At 40.8% G+C, this 19,721-nt stretch overlaps 1 protein-coding gene across 5 annotated transcripts in view; it reads left to right on the top strand.

Moving 5' to 3' along the window:
* The window catches only part of plekha7a (pleckstrin homology domain containing, family A member 7a), a 143,181-nt gene that overhangs the window by 26,395 nt on the left and 97,065 nt on the right, over positions 1-19,721 (top strand). Inside the window, exon 1 of one of the 5 annotated variants that reach the window (XM_067590507.1) lies at positions 13,795-14,169. The exons of the other annotated variants lie outside the window; for them this stretch is intronic. Within the exon in view, the coding sequence (XP_067446608.1) occupies positions 14,099-14,169 (71 nt within the window). The 5' untranslated portion in view covers positions 13,795-14,098. Of the gene's footprint in view, positions 1-13,794; positions 14,170-19,721 lie in introns of those variants that run through there. 5 annotated transcript variants of the gene reach the window in all.

A 19,721-nucleotide genomic window follows, 5' to 3' on the forward strand; every position in this document is an offset into this window, starting at 1 on the left:
GGTAGTGAATTGGCTGTTAGGTTGCCGCCAAGCACTGTGTTTGACTGAATCAGGTTAGCAGTAAAAAGCAGTCCATTAGAAAAAGCACTGCTTTTGTCCGACCCCCTGGGGTATTGTAATGATAAACCACAGACTGTGGCAGGAGCCAGTGAGATAGAAAAATCTCCTGTTTTTTTTTCTTTCTTTCATTTCTTTTCTTTTCTGTGAATAGTTATTATACTCTAGAAACCATAAGACAGATAATAGGATGTTTTGAAGTGGGTGTAATGTGTTGGTTGTTGACATCACAACAGTATGTACAGTAATATAAGTAGATATGAAAGCAGCAGTTGTTGCGATGTTAGTAACAGCTGCCTGTACCATATTGCTACCAGATTATACTGCACAATGTATGACTGATATGTATTTGTTTATCAGCTTGTTAATTGATATAATGCAGAGAACTACGCCTGTTTCTTTATTCATAGTTAGCTCTGACACACTTCTACAGTAATACTAATTATTTTTTAATCACCCAATATTCTTATACTACACACAGTGGAGTGTTTGTACAACAGGACACAATTAGCCAATTGTATATTGAAGAAAACCCAGGCAGAGTTGTATTTAGAGTAATTGTAATGAGGTTGTTGTTTAACTTCACTTCTAGGTCATCAGTTTTACAACTGAGGATATGTAAGGTATCTTTTTTTTTACCTGCAGTCTTTCCATATCCACACAAACCTTGCAGTGTTGAGTCTAGGACATAGTGTGTCTGCTTAAGTGGTTGTTATACAAGAAAATTATAATAATTAATTCAGATTTGTTTTTGTTTTTCTTTGTGACCAAATGCTTATTAGCATTTAATACCTTTAATACAGAAGGCTTGTGCATATTAAGTTCACTCACATGTAAATCTAAAAGAGATACGAATAAAGTTGTTGAAACTCTGAATAAAGCTTTAGCTGATTTTTTAATTTTTCAGTCTGAACTGAGACATCCAAAGCAGCACATTTCCCTGATTGTGGTGCTGTAAATTAACAGACTACCTTTTCACTCACAGGAAGTTGCAAATTGGAAACCTAATACAGAAATAAAAACACTCCCTAACAGCAGTGAGCAATTTATGTAGATAAACCTGGACTCAGCAACATTGTTCTTGGCACTTCTTGACGCTTTGATTGATAATCATCACAGACCGGCTGGGTTGGTGAACATGAATGTGCGGTTCCGTCTGATTCTTGCATGTAATTGTTGCTATTGAGGTTCAAAAATAAATTTCAGTTACTTATCAGTACTTATCACTGACAGCTCAATCCACTAACGTTTAATGTTGCCTCATTCATTCAAGATAATCTCACTGCATGTAGAGTCTGTTATGGTTAGCTTATCTTAAATAAATGTTGCCACTTCTGTGTTGTGAACATGCTGTTACCCTTTGTCTGTATTGATTTTACTGCTAAGTGTCTAACAGCATGTACCCTTTTAAAGAATGAAGGAATTTAAAAAGCTATTCTGGAGATGTCAGCCATGTCGTGTATCTGTCTACTTTTGATTACAGTTAAAACACGACAACGTCTCATCACGTATCGCATGTTACAGATTCCCCATTGCTTGGCTTTTTAATAGAAAACACTGTGCTTTTTTTTGTCTTTTGGCAAGTGCCGAAGACATTTAAGGCCCATAAGTGTCTGACGTGTGCATCTTGAAGTACACCTATTGTTTTAAATGGCCGAACGTGCACTAAAAGCCTTATGAGGCACGTCAAACTGCCTTGACGCCCCTACTCTGACCTTGTTTCCGATTTTGGAGCACCAAATGGGGACCCAGCAACTAAAGCTGTTTTTTTGCAGCTGAAAAAGAGAGATAGAAAGAGAAAGAGAAAGAAATAAAACGTTATTTTCTGATTGTTTTATTGCAGTTACACTGTAAAGCAGATGTAAATAACCATCAAACACTCAACAGATGATTTACTGTGGAAACAGACACTCTTAGTTTCATTTTCCTCCTCTGCATTTCTCCTTTTCATACATTAATGACATCTAGCTAATGCAGAAGTAATGTTAAATTAGAGAGAACAACAAGACAAATCTGTGTTGTTCTGTGGTTGCTGGCATTTCCAAACCGATGCCTGCAGTGCGACATAGGAGCATCAAATGACGCACGTCAAATGAGGCGTGTCAATTATCGCTTTCAGTGCGTTCGGGCCTTTAAAGCAATGCACCAAGACTTTTCCTCAGCAGCTTTGCTCCTTCAATATACCTGTGATTAAAAGTCAACTATTGACCTTCACTGTATGACTATGTGACATTTCCAAACAATGGGAATGTGATGACAGAAAGATGAGCATGTGGAGAATTTCCCCATTCATTTTCCCTTGAAGTGAGAAAGATAGGAAAAGACTTTGCTGAGCTTGAATACCCCTCAAAACACTCGCCCTTTATTCAGATGTAATTGTCCCTGTTTTCTGTTACAATGGTGCAATTTTGGAATGCCTCATTACAACAGCAACTACTCAAAAACCAGGCTCATTATAGCAAACACTCACTGGTGGTTAAAAAGTGAGACCACTTAACAGACGCTAGAGGTGCATTTTAATCAAAAAGGAACTAAAGGCTAAGACACTCCTGAATGGTCGACCTTTTTCATTTTCAGAATTAGTTTTGTTGTGCTTCTTTTCATTTCATGTATTTTCCTTCTTGGTGCTTTGTGTTTTTATCTCAGTCATACTGTTTTGTTATGCTACTCAGTGTTTCTCCTAGATTGACTGCTTTGGGATGGTGGTGGTGGGGTGATGGTGGGGGGTGTTGCTAAGCCAAACTCAGGATTCAGACATTTCTCTGTTCTCTGTTTACATTAGGAGCAGCTGAGATTGACACTAAAATGAGAATAGCTGGTCCACTTTAAAGGTTAGTCCACCTTAAGTGAGCCTTAGGCTAACCCATTGTTGCTAGCTTTGGGGCTAACCCCCTTCACTTTTCCAGCAGTTGGGGAAACAACAGACGAGACTTTCCTTTGTCTGGAGAAGCTGCAGCATTTACTAACTGACATATTGTAGCCTGTACTGTACATTTACTGCCAGACTGACAACTTAGGCCTACTGCTAACCTTTTCATCTGCTCTGCTGGCATTCATTATCACTTTTCTGCCGCTCGCTCTACTCGCTGAACCACACACTCGCTATGCACACACATTTTGCACTACCCTGAAGGAGCTACACTACTCTTTTAACAGTACCTTTCACGTAGACGTCCTTTGAAGAATGAGGACAGGGAGGATTCTGGGATTTGATGCACCAGTCGATGACTCAAAACAATTCCAGGATAACGTAGGGTGTTATCGTGCTCGCACAATGTACGAGTGAAAATCAGTAGCCCACTGATATTAATGATCAGGTGAAGTTTTAGCAGCGGCGCTCATAATTCTGCAGTGGTGCACCGCCACTGCAGAAAAAGACTGCGACTGATGAAACCTCTATATACAGTATGTCTGTCTCTGACCTCTCCAGTGACACGTTTTCACACTGTGTCGCAGAAAGTACAGTACAGTAAAGCGTAACCTTGAATTTCCTTTGGTGTCACCACAACCAGTGACAGACTGACAGTGAGCTCTTCTTCTTTTCCTGGCAATAACTGTCGGGCCATTCACTGTCAAGGCCCTTTGAAGGCTACAGTAATTGAAAAGGGTCACTTTTGGGTGGGGAGGTTGAGCTGCCTCGTTCCACAATCACAGAGAACCAGCGAGGGACTGGTCATTACCATTTCAATCAGAAACCAAGTGAATACAGTTCAGAAACCAGAATAAAAGAGATGCATATGCGTAATGGCAAAATTAATGGTTCACAAATTATATCAATCTGAAATGCTCTTATCAACAGCAGATGAAATGCACTAGGCATGATTTTCAGATACCATTGCAGAGGCGGTAGGCATTGTGAGCGCTATTGAATCTTTTATCTGTTGGCCTACAGAGGCAATCATTAGTAGAATTGCGGGAAGCAGTAGAAGTCTTAATAAACCTATTCGGAAAGCCTGACTTGAATGTCGGCTTCCAATTTAGAGTCATTTTTCATATTCCAGTTATTAGCTGACACTCACAGGCAGTGCAACACAGAATAGTGCAACAGAATACATTTCAGTTTAATTTAAGTAATATCACAAGTATTGCAAGATAGCATTAGCAAGCGGTAGAAACACATTATCCCGGCAGTGTGATTGGTATGCTCATGCAGGCGATGCAAGTGTTGAAATATTTTTAAAAAAATAGGTGTTATTGTAAATGGTGGAAGGGAGTTTTTTCCCCCTCAATGGTAGGATCAAATTAGAGGTAATAGAGGATTAAAATAAGGGAACAAAAATGATTCAGGAGGCAGAGTGTGATGTAAGGTGCTTGAAGAGATGAAATTTAAGTCAGTAATGGAGGATGGAAATTGCTGCTATAGATTTGTATGAGTGTAGACCAATAATTACCATCTGACATACCTGGTAGGTATGCTGGATGTTCTTGTTGTTGTATGTGCCATGCACTACAATCACTCTACTGCTACCATCAAGGTATATGCTGTATATATATTGTATATACTGTATTATGTGCAAATAATTTAATCAACTTCTTTTAATGCAAGCTGCTGGGCCTCAAATAAAGCTGCTAGATGCCATTTTTACAAAGTAAGAACGGTTTAATCAAGGTATGCCATGTTAAATATCAATAATTAATTCAAATCTTACACAATTTGAAAAATGCAAGTTTGGGATTTTCAGTGGATTTCATGGCAATTGATTGGTATGAAAATTCGTACACATGGTCCCCAGAGGATGAATCCTGTGGAGGTTGGTGAAGACCTGACTCTTCCTCTAAGGTTCACATTCGTGGTTCAGAGTGAAATATCTCAACAACTCTTGTCAAAAAATTTATAACAGATATTCAAGATCATTGAGGATACATTCTTAAGGCTGGTAGTCCTCTGACTTTTCCTCTAGCGCCACTATGAGGTTAACTTTTTAGTTCTTTATTGAACCTCGAAACTGTTAGATGGATTGCTGTGAAATGTTGGGCATATATTCATGGCTCCACAGAGGATGAATCATAATAACTTGTAATAACTAATTACTGACTTTTGTCTAATTCTTTGGCTTATGACCAAAGACCTACAAACCTCATTCCCATCAGCCTCAGCTGTACTTTGTATTTGTGCAAATATTTGCATGTTTTAACATGTTAAACCAACATGGTGAAGATGGTAACCATTAAACCTACTAAACAACAACGTACTATCATGGTTAAACTCAAGGTCAAGAACAGCCTCACAAAGCTGCTAGCATGGCTGTAGACTATTTTTCCTTTTTACAATCTCATTGAAAGCTTTATTTAAACAGTTTTTCAAAACAACCTAAGTAAATTGGTATTTATAGCCAATATGTGAAGGACTGGAACATTTTTGACCTTAACACTAACCCCCTAATGGTAGTAATAAAGAAGACTTGGGCAAACAGCAGTATACACATGTAAACACATTGAATCTATTCAGCTTTGGACATTTGCAACTATAAATAACAAGTACTTATGTACTTTTTAGTGGCTACAAGGCAAGAGACACTACAGTTTTATGATCAGATTCAGTCACATTCTGAAAAGGATTAATCACACACAGTTTTCTCACAATATGGTGCGTATTTATAAGATAAAGTTACCAAACAAGTGCTAGTTTTTTTCTCATAAAATATGTCTGTCTTTGCTAATAAAAGGCAATAAAGTAGCGCACGGGTTTCAGAAATCTACTCTCAAGCAGATGTCAGCTGGCATCTGCTAAAAATCCAACCATGAGCACCATATTGAGACTCGATATAATGTTCATTTAATATTTTCTCATTTTTTAAAACAAGTGTCTTCTTTCACACTTCATTTAACAATAGGTTCAGTAGCTGTAGCTGAAGAAGCAGATTGAGAAGATGAGGGTCTGGCTCTCTGATCTTATGGTGCTCAGTCAGCGACCAATTGTTTCAAACCCAGACCAGATCAGTCAAGCGCTGACTGACAGTTTTCAGAGTGGTCGAGAGAGGTTCAAGAGTGCTTGAAAGCATTCACTTCATCTTTTTTCCCCGTGTTTCTCAAGTTTCTCTGTATAGTTTCTTATTCTCTAGTCAAATTGAAATCCTCTCCTCTGTTGCTGTGGCTGTAAAAACTACTCGGCTTTGACTTTGAGCCCTTTTGTGGAGGAAAAACGAGCTTATGTTCTTTCAATTTACAGAAGAGGAGAGTCATGCTGATTCTTTCCTTTTGTGTATTAGATTCTCAATGCGTAAAGAAGAGTGTTTTTTTTTTCCAGAGTGAAATATTGTGTTATGTGTTGGACTGGCTGAATTTGACGCACATTAGTCTGCTATTGTGCCAACAGCCGATCTCATTACGATCGTTCATACCTAATAAATCATACCTTTTCAAGCTTTCACACATAAGTTTCTACATTTCAATGTCAGTGACACAATTATCTGTTGTATCCGTTTACAAAAAGCACAGGATGCAATACTGTTCTATTCTATTTCTCTTGTATCTCATTACTGTTTACTGCAGCAATAGCTCAATTTTCTCAACAGGATCATTACAGTTTCATTCTGTCTTTGTGGATTATGCATGCCTTGCATACCAATAGAGCTTTTCAGTGGTGTGTATTTGAGTGAAGAGCCTGAAGTCTGTTCTGCCAGTCAGAAATAACAAAGTAATAAGACACATTGGATCAAAAGAGACAATGAAACTTAAAAAAAAAAGATAAATAACAAAGATATATTTCATTTGAATCTATATCTGAATGGAAAAAAAAACTTAAAATTGCAGCTTGAAAGTGTAAAATTGTAAAATAGCAAGAGCTGAGATTTTAACCATACATTATTAACTGTGTATTAATGAGCTGATGAAAGATTTAGACAGAAGTGTTCAATTTTACGTATTGAAATTAATTCTCTTGCAGGCAACTTAAGTCATTTGTAGCTAATTAATGTTAATTCCATGAGTTTGCCAAATGACAAAATGAAACTCTTGTTTGTTGTCTATATGCTTTATGCATGCTGGTGTCACCACTGATGCACTGACACACAGATAATGATTGATAAAATAGTAAAACACAGCTTAATAATAGGAAATATGTCTTCATGGGAGGAGTTATAATTGTAAACACTGCTTATAGCTACATTATATTGTGTTATAAACCTTTTATTAAAAGTTATACTGCTAAGGATGCTGGGTTTTTTAAGCACATTGAGTTTACGCCTGTCATATGAAATGTGCTACATAAATCACTAATCACATAGTTTTCACAGGTAGCTAGTTAGCAGCTAGCAGCTAGCAAGCTAAGTAGTTATCAACTTTGACCAACAGTTTGCAGTAACAGAGCAGTTGTTGGAATCTCACTGTTTGACTTTTAAGCACATCACATCATGTTTTCAAGCTATCAACTTAAAGCCCTCAATTTGGGAAGCTGCCTGTCTTGTCAGTGTGAAGCTAACATGAGCTCCAGCAGATCAATTATAGAGCTGTCATCTGTATAATTTGAGGTCATCAATCAGATATCAAAACTTTTTCATATTCAGATTGTCAGACTGTCAGACTTGACAGCAGGTTGACACCATTAGCTTATGTGGACAACTATGTGGCTTTTAATAATAAGTATAACATTTGAATGTTGATTTTATTTTTGCAGGCTATTTAAGAATTGATTATGCAACTAATGTAATAGTTAGCTAATTTAATAGAAGTGCAGCTGCATAATTGTATCAGTTTTTTTTATATGTTGATATTTGATACATTTTTTAATTATGCTAATAATACAATCCTTGAATTCTAAATAATAGACAATAACTTCAGTTCAAATTTCAAATGTAATATCAGACAGAAACTAGTAATTAGACATTTTCCCCAAATTGGGAATTCCTACTTGAAAAACTAGTTCCAAAAATGACATGTAACATTCATCACAGTAGCTAAAATATTGCTAATAGACTAGTTTCCTTATTTTCTGTATGATGTGATAATTCAAAGATGTATGCCTCCAGGTGTATGAATCTCAGTTTAACTCCTGTTGCGCAGCACCAAAGCACGCCTTAACTAATCAGATACAAGGAACCAAATCTAGCAAATCCAACTCTTTTGAAGAAACTGTCTTTGCTTTTCTGTTTAAATCTGGATCTGATCCACCATATAAAAGATTTCTTCTAATTGTGGTGTCATATTCTAGCTTGTGAGATGGAGAGACGCGAAGCCTGAAGGCATGATGAAAGGGAAGAGCTCAGAGGAGGTGTATTAATAGTAGGAGCATCTTGTGTGTGTGTGTGTGTGAGATTGAAGATTGAAGAATCTGGATCAAAAGATCCTCGGGGATACTGACACACACACACACACACACACACACACAAACACACACACACAGATACAAAGATACACACAGGAGTTATTGCGTCATTCAAGCTAACGGAGCTGCTCCAAAGACAGACGAGCACATTCTTGAATTTTATGAGCCAGATAATACTATGTCTACTAGAGGACTTTTCCTCAGTTACAACACATGTGCTGTATCTCTCGTCTCCATACACGTGTACACAGAAATCTCCAGTTTTCACGGTCTCTCTACGGACTGATTTTTCTTTCCAATCTGTCCATTTTTCATCTAGAGACACGCAGCGTGTGCTATTACCGTATGGCTATATCGTGCCAGAGTTCTGACCAGCTGCATGATTGATCAAGTCCTCCTGAGAAAATGAATATGGAGTCCCACCAGGCACCGACTGCACACGGGCGAGGTCGTGAAAACAAGAGGGAGTGAGATTGTGAGTTAGTGTCTTCATTTGAGAATGAAATAAAGTGTGTGTGGGAGAAAGTGCAGGGAAAAGGACCAAAATTAAACCGTTTTTTAAGCATTTGGAAACTTTGTAAGACAGTAGTGGGATGTGATTGGTTAAAGTTTGCAGAGAAGAAGCAACATTTTATTTTATTAGCTGCTCTAGAAGGAAAGGGGTACAGAAGAGGCTGTATGTTAACGGATGGAGTGCAAGCTATTGTTTTTTTATTGTAGTTCGTGGGTACACAATGTTTTCTGTGATGATTGTATAAAATCTGGGAAATCTACTGCTCCGTCTCAGACCGGGTAAAAATGTGAAGTCGTGGGGTTCTTATTTCCGAAACTGAGAGAATTGTGCAGAGTTTTTAAAGGCAAGTCGTCACTGAATCAGTGGTATCGATCAACAGCAGTTTGTGCTGGTGGGCAGGAGTTTGTACTCAAGAAAAAAAAGTAGAAAGAGAGCAGGTGAATGTCGCTTTTAAGGGTTTTTGAGAAATATGGGCTCAGATGTGACCTTGACAGTGGGCATAAGGAGGCGGAGGAGGTGTGTCGGGTGTGTGTGTGTGTGTGTGTGTGTGTGTGTGTGTGTGTGCATTTTAAAGCGGGTGGCGGTGGTGGAGGCGGATGGGGTTTAGGCTGTAAAGGCCTGATAAGCTGAACCACAGGCCCAATCACACTCCTGCCATCTTGCCCACTGACATGATTCAACACAGCTGTCTGCAAAGATGACAACTGCTGCAAGTGTGTCGTACTGTATGTGCTGCACGTCCATATATGTTTGTGTAGTTGTGCATCCTTGTAAGATGTCTGCGTGTATATGTCTGTATGCATGAATGTGTGTGTGTGAATATCTGTTTATGTGGATGCTGTGCAGAAGACCGTGTGCCTCTCATGCTTGTGTGTATGCGGTGTGTGTGTGTGTGTGTCTGCGTGGGTGGATAGGCGAGCAAAGGTGGAGCCAGTCCACCTGCCTTTTCAAACAAGGAGAGCAAAGACAGAGAGAGACAGAGAAAGGAGAAAAAGGGAGCAGGGTCCCCTGTGTTTCCTAACCCTGATTAGATTGTGCTGGAATTAAATTTTGCAACAACAAAAAAAAACCAGCAGGGGTCCTTTCCTCCTACCTCGTCTGTTCTTTTCATCCTTGCCAATCCCTCACCTCCTCTCTCTTCTCTTCCTTCCCTCCCAGCTTTTGAATCTCAGCCACCGTCCCTCTTTTCCCTACCTGTTTTTCTTTCTCTATGTATGATGTAACCAGCCAATTGCATCACAGATGATGACGATGATGATGATCCTCCAGGCTGTGTGAATAAATTGAAGTCTGTGTGATGTCAGAGGTCAGCTGGCAGGAGCTGTGTGACTCCTCACCTCACACATTATTTGGTAAAACGTGTGTGATTTAGTGCAATTACCAGGCTTTCACCCTGATGATACAGCAACTAATCACCAATCAAAACATTTGAAGAGCTTGAGGTTTTTTGAGAACCACCTTCCTAGATGTCTGGTTTAGGTGAGCTCAGCTCCTTCTGGTTCCTCTGGGCAGTAATTAAAACACTGTTTTTCAGAGGTCTGAAGAGGTAAAACTAGTTTAAGACAAAAGACGAAGGTCGGAAAATAATTAAGATTCTTGTAGCAGAATGTTTCTTATTTTTAATCTTCTTAATCATGTTGCAGTGCCAAGGTTGGAGGCTACTTTGTTAGAGGATTCAGACTTTTTGAATCACTAATTATTTAGTGCTTGAGATGTTGAGAAACTGATCAGTCTACTCTCATCACTGTAACTTCTGTTTAATAAGAACAGGGCCTTGCCAGTGAATCTCTTCTATTGGATTTTATTAGTCAATTTCTGCCCCTAGTGGACATTAATCAGAACTGAATGATGCTTTTCTGACAGTGCTGAACATTTGATTATTGAGTTATCAATGTCACGACCAAACAGTCCCCGGCTGTGTTGGTATTTTCATCCATGACTGATTTAAAAATAGTTTCTCGCGAATGTGGGAGCCACACGCTTTTGAAACGAGCCCCTTTTCTCATTAGGCCGAGAGGTTTTTTACTTCACACGGGACACTGATGCAAGAGGATAGTAAGACTATCATAACAGGGTGTAGGATGTCATAAATGAATGAGTATACACGCTCCGTAGGGAAAAGCCCAACCAGTAAACATTCACTTTTCCAAGTCATCATCTGATAGAAGAGTTCAAGTCACGCTTCTGCACCATTTAACAACTATCATCATTAAATGATCAGGCTTAGGAAGTGCAAATCCCTTTAGCGAATACAAAGAGAAAACAAATATTCAAGAGGTAATCCGATGGCTACATGGTTTGAGCTTTTTCAAGCCGCTACCTCCCCCGAGCGAACTCTCTTTTTATATCAGATTACATGTCTGGATGTTGACCCGCAGTGAGTGAAGCTGTCACTCTGCCAGCTCCGTGACCGTGTCATCACAAGTCTTTCCCCAGGTGCGGAGGAGTTGTCCTTGCAGCAGGGTCATGTGGCAGTGCTCTGCTTAGTAGGGCACTGGAGTAGTCCACCTCTCCAGGGAGACAGCACATCTCTGTTTAGCTGCACAGAGGTGACCTCTCACCTGCAGGATTCTTCTGCTGATTGGGAGGTTTGAATCAGGCTGTGGGCTGCTGAGAATAACCTGGTGGAGACAAGAAGAGGCTGTCTGTGTCTGCTTTTAGCTCTGTTTTCTATCTCGCTGTCTGGCTTCTCATACCGTTAGTGGTTTTATATTTCTCTGAGGCATTCATATTTACAGCTTTTACCACAGTGGCTATGTTTACATGCACTCATTAATGTGACTGTTAAAGTATTCTGATTAACAGAAAAACAGAGACGTTCACCTTTAGGGCTGTGAAATATCAATTTTTGTGATGTGGATGTTAGTCCAGTATGGTAAATGTCACTTGTCACTGTTATATTGGGCTGCAACTAATGATTATTTTCATTATCGATTCATCTCTTCATTATTTTCTCAATTAATCAATCAGTCATTTCATCTGTAAGATGTCAGAAAATGGTGAAAAATGTCAATCACAGTTCCTAAAGCTTAAAGTAACGTCCTCAAATGTCTTGTTTTGTCCACAACCCAAAGATATTCAGTTTATTATCAGAGAAGACTGAAGAAACCAGAAACTATTCACAACTGAGAAGCTTGAAACAGAGAATTCTTAAAAAAATCACTCAAAATGATTATTAAGATAACTAGCAATTAATTTTCTGTTGATGAACTAAAACTAATCGACTTACAGTTACAGCTCTACTGTTATTGTTACATCACACAAAACTCTACAATCATCAATGAAATAAACATCAATAAAACAAAATTTAAACAAGGAATTGTTACATTTTAATTACGTTTTGCATGGAATCCCTAATTCTGAGTAGTTTTTGTAAAGTGATAATGTTCATATCATCAGATAAAATTCCCCTGAAAGACAGCAAATGATAACTCCAGCCTTATTTTTTTTTTATTGTTATGAAAGTTGAAGTTTTTCATGACAAACAAGGCTGGGTATCAAATCTCTCTCTCTGTTGTACTGAGTAATGAAGATTTAAATCTCAATTATGTTAATTATAGACTATTTTGTTTTAGTTTTTTGCTAAGGCAACATTTAAAATTTGAGAACTTTGGCTTCTTTTTTTGAATTAGAAAGGAGTTTTATAGGAAAAACGTATATTTCTTAAAGTATGGTTTCGAGAAGAATATCATTTTGGTATCAGGACAGAAAACTTTCGAATTGATAACCCGACTCTAGAGACATTAGCTCATGAAGTTTCATCATTTGATCTTCATCTTTTTAATAAAACATGCACTACATCATGAACTACACCTGCGCAAACTGCTCATATGTGAAGAAAATGCAGTTAAGGTGTATATATATATATATATATATATATAATTTCCAGCTTATAAAACCAGAGCTCTCTAAATATTTTACTGTGATGATGCAACCACACTTGCCTACAGTCATAATTGCCCCGACAAAGATAAGCTAATGTATTTACATGAACCCTGTCGTTTGCATTCAGGTCTTAAATTACACTTTAATCACATTCTTTATGTGCATGTAAACACCGTCACGGTCTCTTTCCTCTTCTCTGTCTTTCACTTTGTCGCTCTTCCTTTCTCTCTCTCTCTCTTCCTCTCTGTGTCACACATTGTCTCTCTCTCTCTCTCTTTCTGTCCCTCTCAGCGGTGTGTATCCTGCCAGATGAGCATGAGGCGGGAAAAGGAATGCAGCTCCGCTCTGTTTACCCCCTTACACATTCTCTCTCTCTCTCTCTCTCTCTCTCTCTCTCTCTCTCTCCCCCTGCCACTTTCCGCCTCGCTCTCTGTCTGTGAGTATGCTCAGTCATTCAGCGCTGTACGCCGCTGTTATTCCGTGAGGCTGGAGAGCCGGTGGGGAGCCAGTGATTGGGGAAATAAGCACTTGTGCCGGCGCCGGCTACCTCAGAGACAAACTAGATAGAGCAGAGGGACGCAGGGACTGTGGATTTTAATCTGTTCGTGTCAAGAGGAGACGGATATGCGGCGCTGGTGAACTTTGGAGAGAATGTACTTCACGTGTAAAAGACATAAACAGCTCCTATTTTGCATCAGAGATTGCTGGAGGAACGGAGATCTCTGAAACCCACCGCCTGTCTTGAACACCGCGTGATGTACATCTTCGTCTGAGAGGTCGAAAACCCCCCCCGGAGTCAGATCATTGAGATGAGAGGTGGAGACACATATTACGCATGATTTAACAGGCAAAAGACACAGCTCAGCAAGGTTAACCTCAAAGACATCTGTTATTTCTGATCACACCTGAGACGAGAGAGGCGGAAAATGACTGGGCAGGATTAAAGGAGTAACCTGTGATGTCAGACTTCACCTGGGGCAGTCGTCTGAGACTCCGCTGAGTAGCTGTGGTGTTGTCGAGGGGCGGGGGGGGGGGGGCGGGTGGGTGGTGGCAGGAGCAGACTTCTTTTTCCAGGTGTGTAAACCACACCAGACTTGACTCACCTGACATCATCCCTTCTCTCTTCGGGTTCAGCCCTTCAGCTAATTCTCTCACCTCATCTTCCCGGTAATACCTGCTCTCAAACACACACTAGCACCACCTCTCGTTCTCTCGCCATGGAGCCACTCGAGAGACAAGAGAAGAGACGCTGATTAATGTGACTCCCGGCAGCCCAGAGTCTGATCCCACAGCACTAGAAATAGAAAGCAGAAAGAAACGGCGAGCGGCGAGCGAGCGGCACTTGTGAACTGTCATCACGTGGAGAGAAGAGAAGCACCATGTGGAATCAGTCCGGATACTGCAATCACATACCTCACCCTGGATATCCCTTCTACCATGCACCCTGCAGGTACGCTATCACAATCCAAACATCCAAACTCCACTTCTGCTCTCACGTGTAGGGACATTGCTCTGTAACTTGCTGCTTGCTTTGAGTTTTCAATGTTTCTGCTCTGGAGCAAAATTCAGTGTTTTACCACGTTTGGTGATGAAACTGATTGTGGTTACATTAATCCGTGGTGTACAGCAGGGGTCAGTACTCGGCCCGATGTTTTTTGTGTTTTAAAAAAATTGTTATTGCCTTTAGATGTTGTTGTTGATCCTTTGAGTCTAATTTAATGCATCCTCTTTTATTGTAAGGGCGTTTTAGTTCTTCCCAGCGTAGAGATTGTGACCAAACTGGTTTGTCTGGAATGTTTGTTTTGCACTTGGCTTCAACAGAGTCATGAAACTGTTTTTTATCTGTGCACACAATAATAGAGGTTGGCAAAAGGGCAGGTTTATTGGTCAGTGTGTCAACGGTGCGTTACACCAGTGCTGGTGTTATGTTACCTAAAAAACACGCCCATGGTTTTTCAGCTTATCAGCCACTAGTGTGTTTGAGCAAATGAGAGCAACCTGTTTTCTAGCTTTTTTAAAAAAAACCCCACTGAATTCAAACAAATTGCAAACATTTTACTGGTCCTCTTCCATTAGGTCCCTGGCACCCCCCCCCACCCCCCCTCATCCCCTCACACCCCTCCCTCCCAGCAGTAATGACATCATTACATTTATCACAAGGTTTCAGATGTGACCCACTCTCAAATGAACACCATCAATCCTCATTCCCTGAGGGGAGAACGGGAGAACAGACCCCTGCCTACGCCCCTTTTTCTGTCAGATACTGTAATAGTCTCTAACCTCTGAAGGCTGCTGGAGCTCAACCACCAGAATACTGATTCACCATAACTAGTTATTTATGATATATCCCTGTGTAGTTTAGCATAATGAGGATGTATTATGAAAAACGAATAACATGATAAATGATAAACATGCTAGCTGTGCGTATGTGCTAGTGTGTATGTGGGCAAGTGCACATGCTTTATAATAGCTTTGTATTTGTATATTTTTTATCTGTCCATGTTGCGCACGTAGTGTTTGTGAATTTGTTAGTGGGGGAGCAGCAGCAGCAGCAGCAAGAACGACAGGGGTGGTCTGTACCGGAGGGCAGGGGGATTTAGCTGATGAGTGAGTCATACCTCAGACCACTGGGCAGGTCAATGACCTGTCAGATCAGCCAGCTCACGGCAGCGAGAGAGAGAGAGAGAGAGAGAGAGAAGGAGAGAGTACATAGGAATCCAGGAAATAGCCTTGAGCTCCAAAACAAACTAACCATCGCTATTCACTCCCACTCTCACGGTGAAGTACTCTGACTCACACTCCCAATGTTCCCACCTGTAGCCGAATCACCTTGCGGATTCGAGTCAAATTTTGACATTTTTCCTGCATAAACGCAAAGTCCGACATGCTTAAGATGCAAAAGAAACAAAGCGGATAGCTGCAGGTGGTTAACTGTTTACTCACAGACCCGCACTCACTTATTAAAATGAATTTTCCTTCTTTCCTTCCTCCTTTTTTTCAGTGGCTATTTTTATGAAGAAGTCAGTGTCCTCCTTTTATCTTCAATGTCATATATGCCCTGTTTCTCATTTCCTCATCTTGATTTTTAATCCTTTTTGGATTTACAGTCCTCTGGGGGATTTTCTCTTCACCTGCACATACCTCCATATTGGCAGATAGAGTGCTGAGTAAGATAGTAAAGTTACACTGATGAAATATGGAAAATACTTCACAATTAAGGTGTTAAGAGATGGTTTTATGATATACAGAGAAGTGCACTGCAACCAAAATATGATACTTGTTTTTCTTGGATGAAGAGGTGACAAGGCTTCAATATTTCATTTGTCACTCCATTAAAATGATAAAGTATTCTAACCATCTTATTTATGAACCTCTCTCTAAACTGTCAAACTGATGCTCGTCCAATTTAAAATACTTTTTCAATAATAAAGTCTAAAAATAAGACGATAACATCGCATGAGTAAGACAGGAGCGCCGGCAGCAGAATAACTTCTGTGTTCTATGAACTCAGTGAAAGTGCAGCGATCCTTCGCCGAGGCCGCTCTAGTTAATGATTCCCTCACCTGTCAACAGGGACGTTATTGACACCGCCGGACTCCGCCCCCATTCCTCCGCTTAATCCGACATGTTTACATTCAAATGACAAGGTGTTGGTTCGCTGTTTGAGGAAGTCCTCAGCGTGACTCTGTTGTTTGGTCTGCTAATCCAGCGTAAGCCAGCAGATCAATCAACCACAGAGGCTCGAGGTGAGCGTGAAAGCTTAATGAGGGCTTTCGCGTCCGTGTGCCTCCGAGTATTGATCGTATCTGCGTACGTGTTGCATGGAGGGCTGGTAATTAAGTGTTCGCTCGTCATGTTGTCCGAGCGGACGTTCAACTGTATTTGGCCTTTTGATGAAGTGTCAATCAGCTTGACGTACTGTATCATGATTTGATAAGTTGCACATACACGGTTTACGTTGTGTATTTGTGCAACTGCATATTGTCAAGTGTTTATAGACAGTATGCACCGGATAAAACAGGGAAACCTGCAAGAGAGTGACGGAGAGTGACGTGTGACAAAGGTCATGACGCAGGACTGCATGTGCTTTGTTACCCAGACACCCCAGAGGTGTGTGCTTACGTGCACTTTACCTGCATGTGAGGATTTTATTTGTATATATGGTACTGTGTGTGTGTGTGTGTGTGTGTGTGTGTGTGTGTATGTATGTGTGTGTGTGTGTGTGTGTGTGTGTGTGTATGTGTGTGTGAGTGGCTGTCAGCCTTACGACGGCTCAGGGATGTAAATGGATTTGGACTTGTGGCCCAGCAGGGGGTGAATGGAGCAGATTGTCTGAAAGCCTGTGCCTCATCCCTACACACTTACACACACACGCACACACACACACACACACACACACACACACACACACACACACACACACACACACACACACACACACACACATAATCATTTCATAATTCAACTTCCAACAACTCATAATTGACTGGTTTAACTTAAAAGCCACCCTTAACCTCTCTCAAATATTTAGATGGCAGAGTGTGTGATATCACCTGCTAATATCTAAACGTGGACTGAATTAATGTGTGTGACAAATGAAAGTCGGCAAGAAGAAAATCTATTACAGCGGCGCTATCCCTGTCATCTCTGGTTTAGGTCATGAAATACATTTGTCTAAAAGGAATTCCTTGCCGGTGAAGGAATAAAAATGAACTTTTAATGTTAAATCACGGCTGAAGGCGAAGCAGAGGTAACTGTTAGGATAAAGTGGTGGGTAATAGCTGTTAGACGCTGTAGTAGAGCAAGAGGCTGTAAGGTGGGTGAAGCACAAAGAAACTTATTGACCCTTAAGAAGGAAATGCCCCTGAAAGTTCCTAAAATATCTTGTGAATTTAAATCGACACCCCTGATAATTTGAAGAACTCATGTCAGCATCTCAGCCTTTACACGACGTTCTGAGTGACCTGCCAAATATCAACGTATGAAGGCGGCTTTTCTTTATTACAAACCACTGCACTGGACTGTAGGTGATTTCATGGGAGCCTTTGACTGAGTGTTCTGGGCAAGAAAAATGGCAGAGTTATTGATAAGAAAACCACTGAATACATAGCCTGAAGCAGTGTAAATGTTGGCGCCATGCAGGTCCAGCAGGCATTAGAGGAGTGTGCCTGCTTTGCATTAACAACCACATCATTAACTGAAACTAAGACGACTGAGGGTTGAAGCAAAGAGTAGTTTGGGTCTAGCTCGGCATTGCCAGACTAATTCGCAAATTTGTATGAGTATGGAAGCTCTCAGTTCATTTTCGGTTTCCAAGAGGCGTTATCACCGGGCAGACCAAAATGCCTCTGGACGCAATTGGATCGGCCTACAACCAATCAGAGCAACGAGACATGTTGGGCGGTGCTTGGTTTTGGCTCATCTTTTTTCAACATGGCGCCCGGGTCACAAACTTTCTCAAATTACAGCTAAACAGTTCACTAAAATATGTTTCTGAAAACATTTGAGGCGGATGACCACCGGACCTGCAGACCTGTCCGTCATTGAATCAAACCCGCCTCATATAAGATAAATGGTTGTGATTGACCCGTCCAGTTCCAGGCTTGGTGGAGATCTGTCTGAATGGGAGGAGGGCCAGAAGCATCTGCTACAGCAAATAAAAAATGAGCTTGGCAGATTCTCCCAATTCCCAGGCTAGTTTGGGACAGAGCGGGGAGGAAATGGCACCTTAATCCTTTCCTGCCTCCAGTATTGGGATAGAAAAAAAATCCTAGATGCTAAAATTAACCAAAAATCTGATTTCATGTGTCCAAAATTAAATTTAACATCTTGGTACACACACACACACACACACACACACACACACACACGAATGCTTATTTCCTGTTTTTTTTTTGCTGCATTACATGAGAGAATTGTAGAGGAAATGTGCACAGAAAAGGGCACAACAGAAACATCTGACCAAGCATCTTATTTCAAGAGTCTCCAGGAGAATCTGCTATTCAGTCTCTAGCTGTGCTCCGGATGTTTGATGCGACTGACAATTTGACAAAATGAATTCCCTACAAGTCACTCTCAGGGAGGGCGCCCCTTATGTCACAAAGTGTCAGGCTGTCAGAGCAGTAGACTCGGATAGGACTGCGCTTCACACAGAGAGAGAGAGAGAGAGTGAGAGAGAGCTGTCATGGCTGTGGTTGCTTTGATATCGTGGGGTGTCTGGTGGTGATGATGTAGTGAAAGAATGGTGGGTTAACTGCAGATGCCACTCAGTTTACACTACAAAGCCATCAACCACAGGAAAGCAATAATCTGGTTTCAAGTCAAGTCAATTTTTATTTGTGTAGGCCAATATCACAAATCACAAATTTGCCTCAGGGGGCTTTACAGTCTGTACAGCAATACAACATCCCCTCTCTTAAGACCCTCGATTCAAATATGGAAAAACTAAACTAAAAAACCCTGTAACAGGATGAGCAACAGAGGAGGGATTCCTCTCCCAGGATAGACAGATGTGCAATAGATGCCGTATTTACAGAATACAACACAGATTAGAGAATACAGCATCGAACAGGATTTATAATATATTTGAAGAATGTGATGAAGAGGACGCCGAGTAGCTTCCAGGTGCCACAAGAACAGAATAGGACCTGAGCCACGCGACCTCCATCGCCATGGAGACCTGGCAGGAGGACAAGACTATGCGTGCACACAGGGGAGACTCACATCGCACCAATCACATACACGGGAGAAGAGACAAGAAAAGACATTATTCACAGGAGGAGAGAGAGAAGGAGGATGAAAAGGATAAAGACATCATTCAGAGAGGGAGGGAGAGAGGAGAGAGAGAGAGAGAGAGAGAGAGAGAGAGAGAGAGAGAGAGAGAGAGACATGAGGTGAGGCTGAACTCCTGCAGGATGGGGGGAACCAGATCCAAAACCTCAGAAACGGCACCGACAGCCAGGGGAAGCAGAGCGGTTTCAGGATGGGTGCTGGTCCAGTAAG

Source organism: Thunnus thynnus, chromosome 5 (genome assembly GCF_963924715.1).
Source record: "Thunnus thynnus chromosome 5, fThuThy2.1, whole genome shotgun sequence".
NCBI lineage: Eukaryota > Metazoa > Chordata > Actinopteri > Scombriformes > Scombridae > Thunnus > Thunnus thynnus.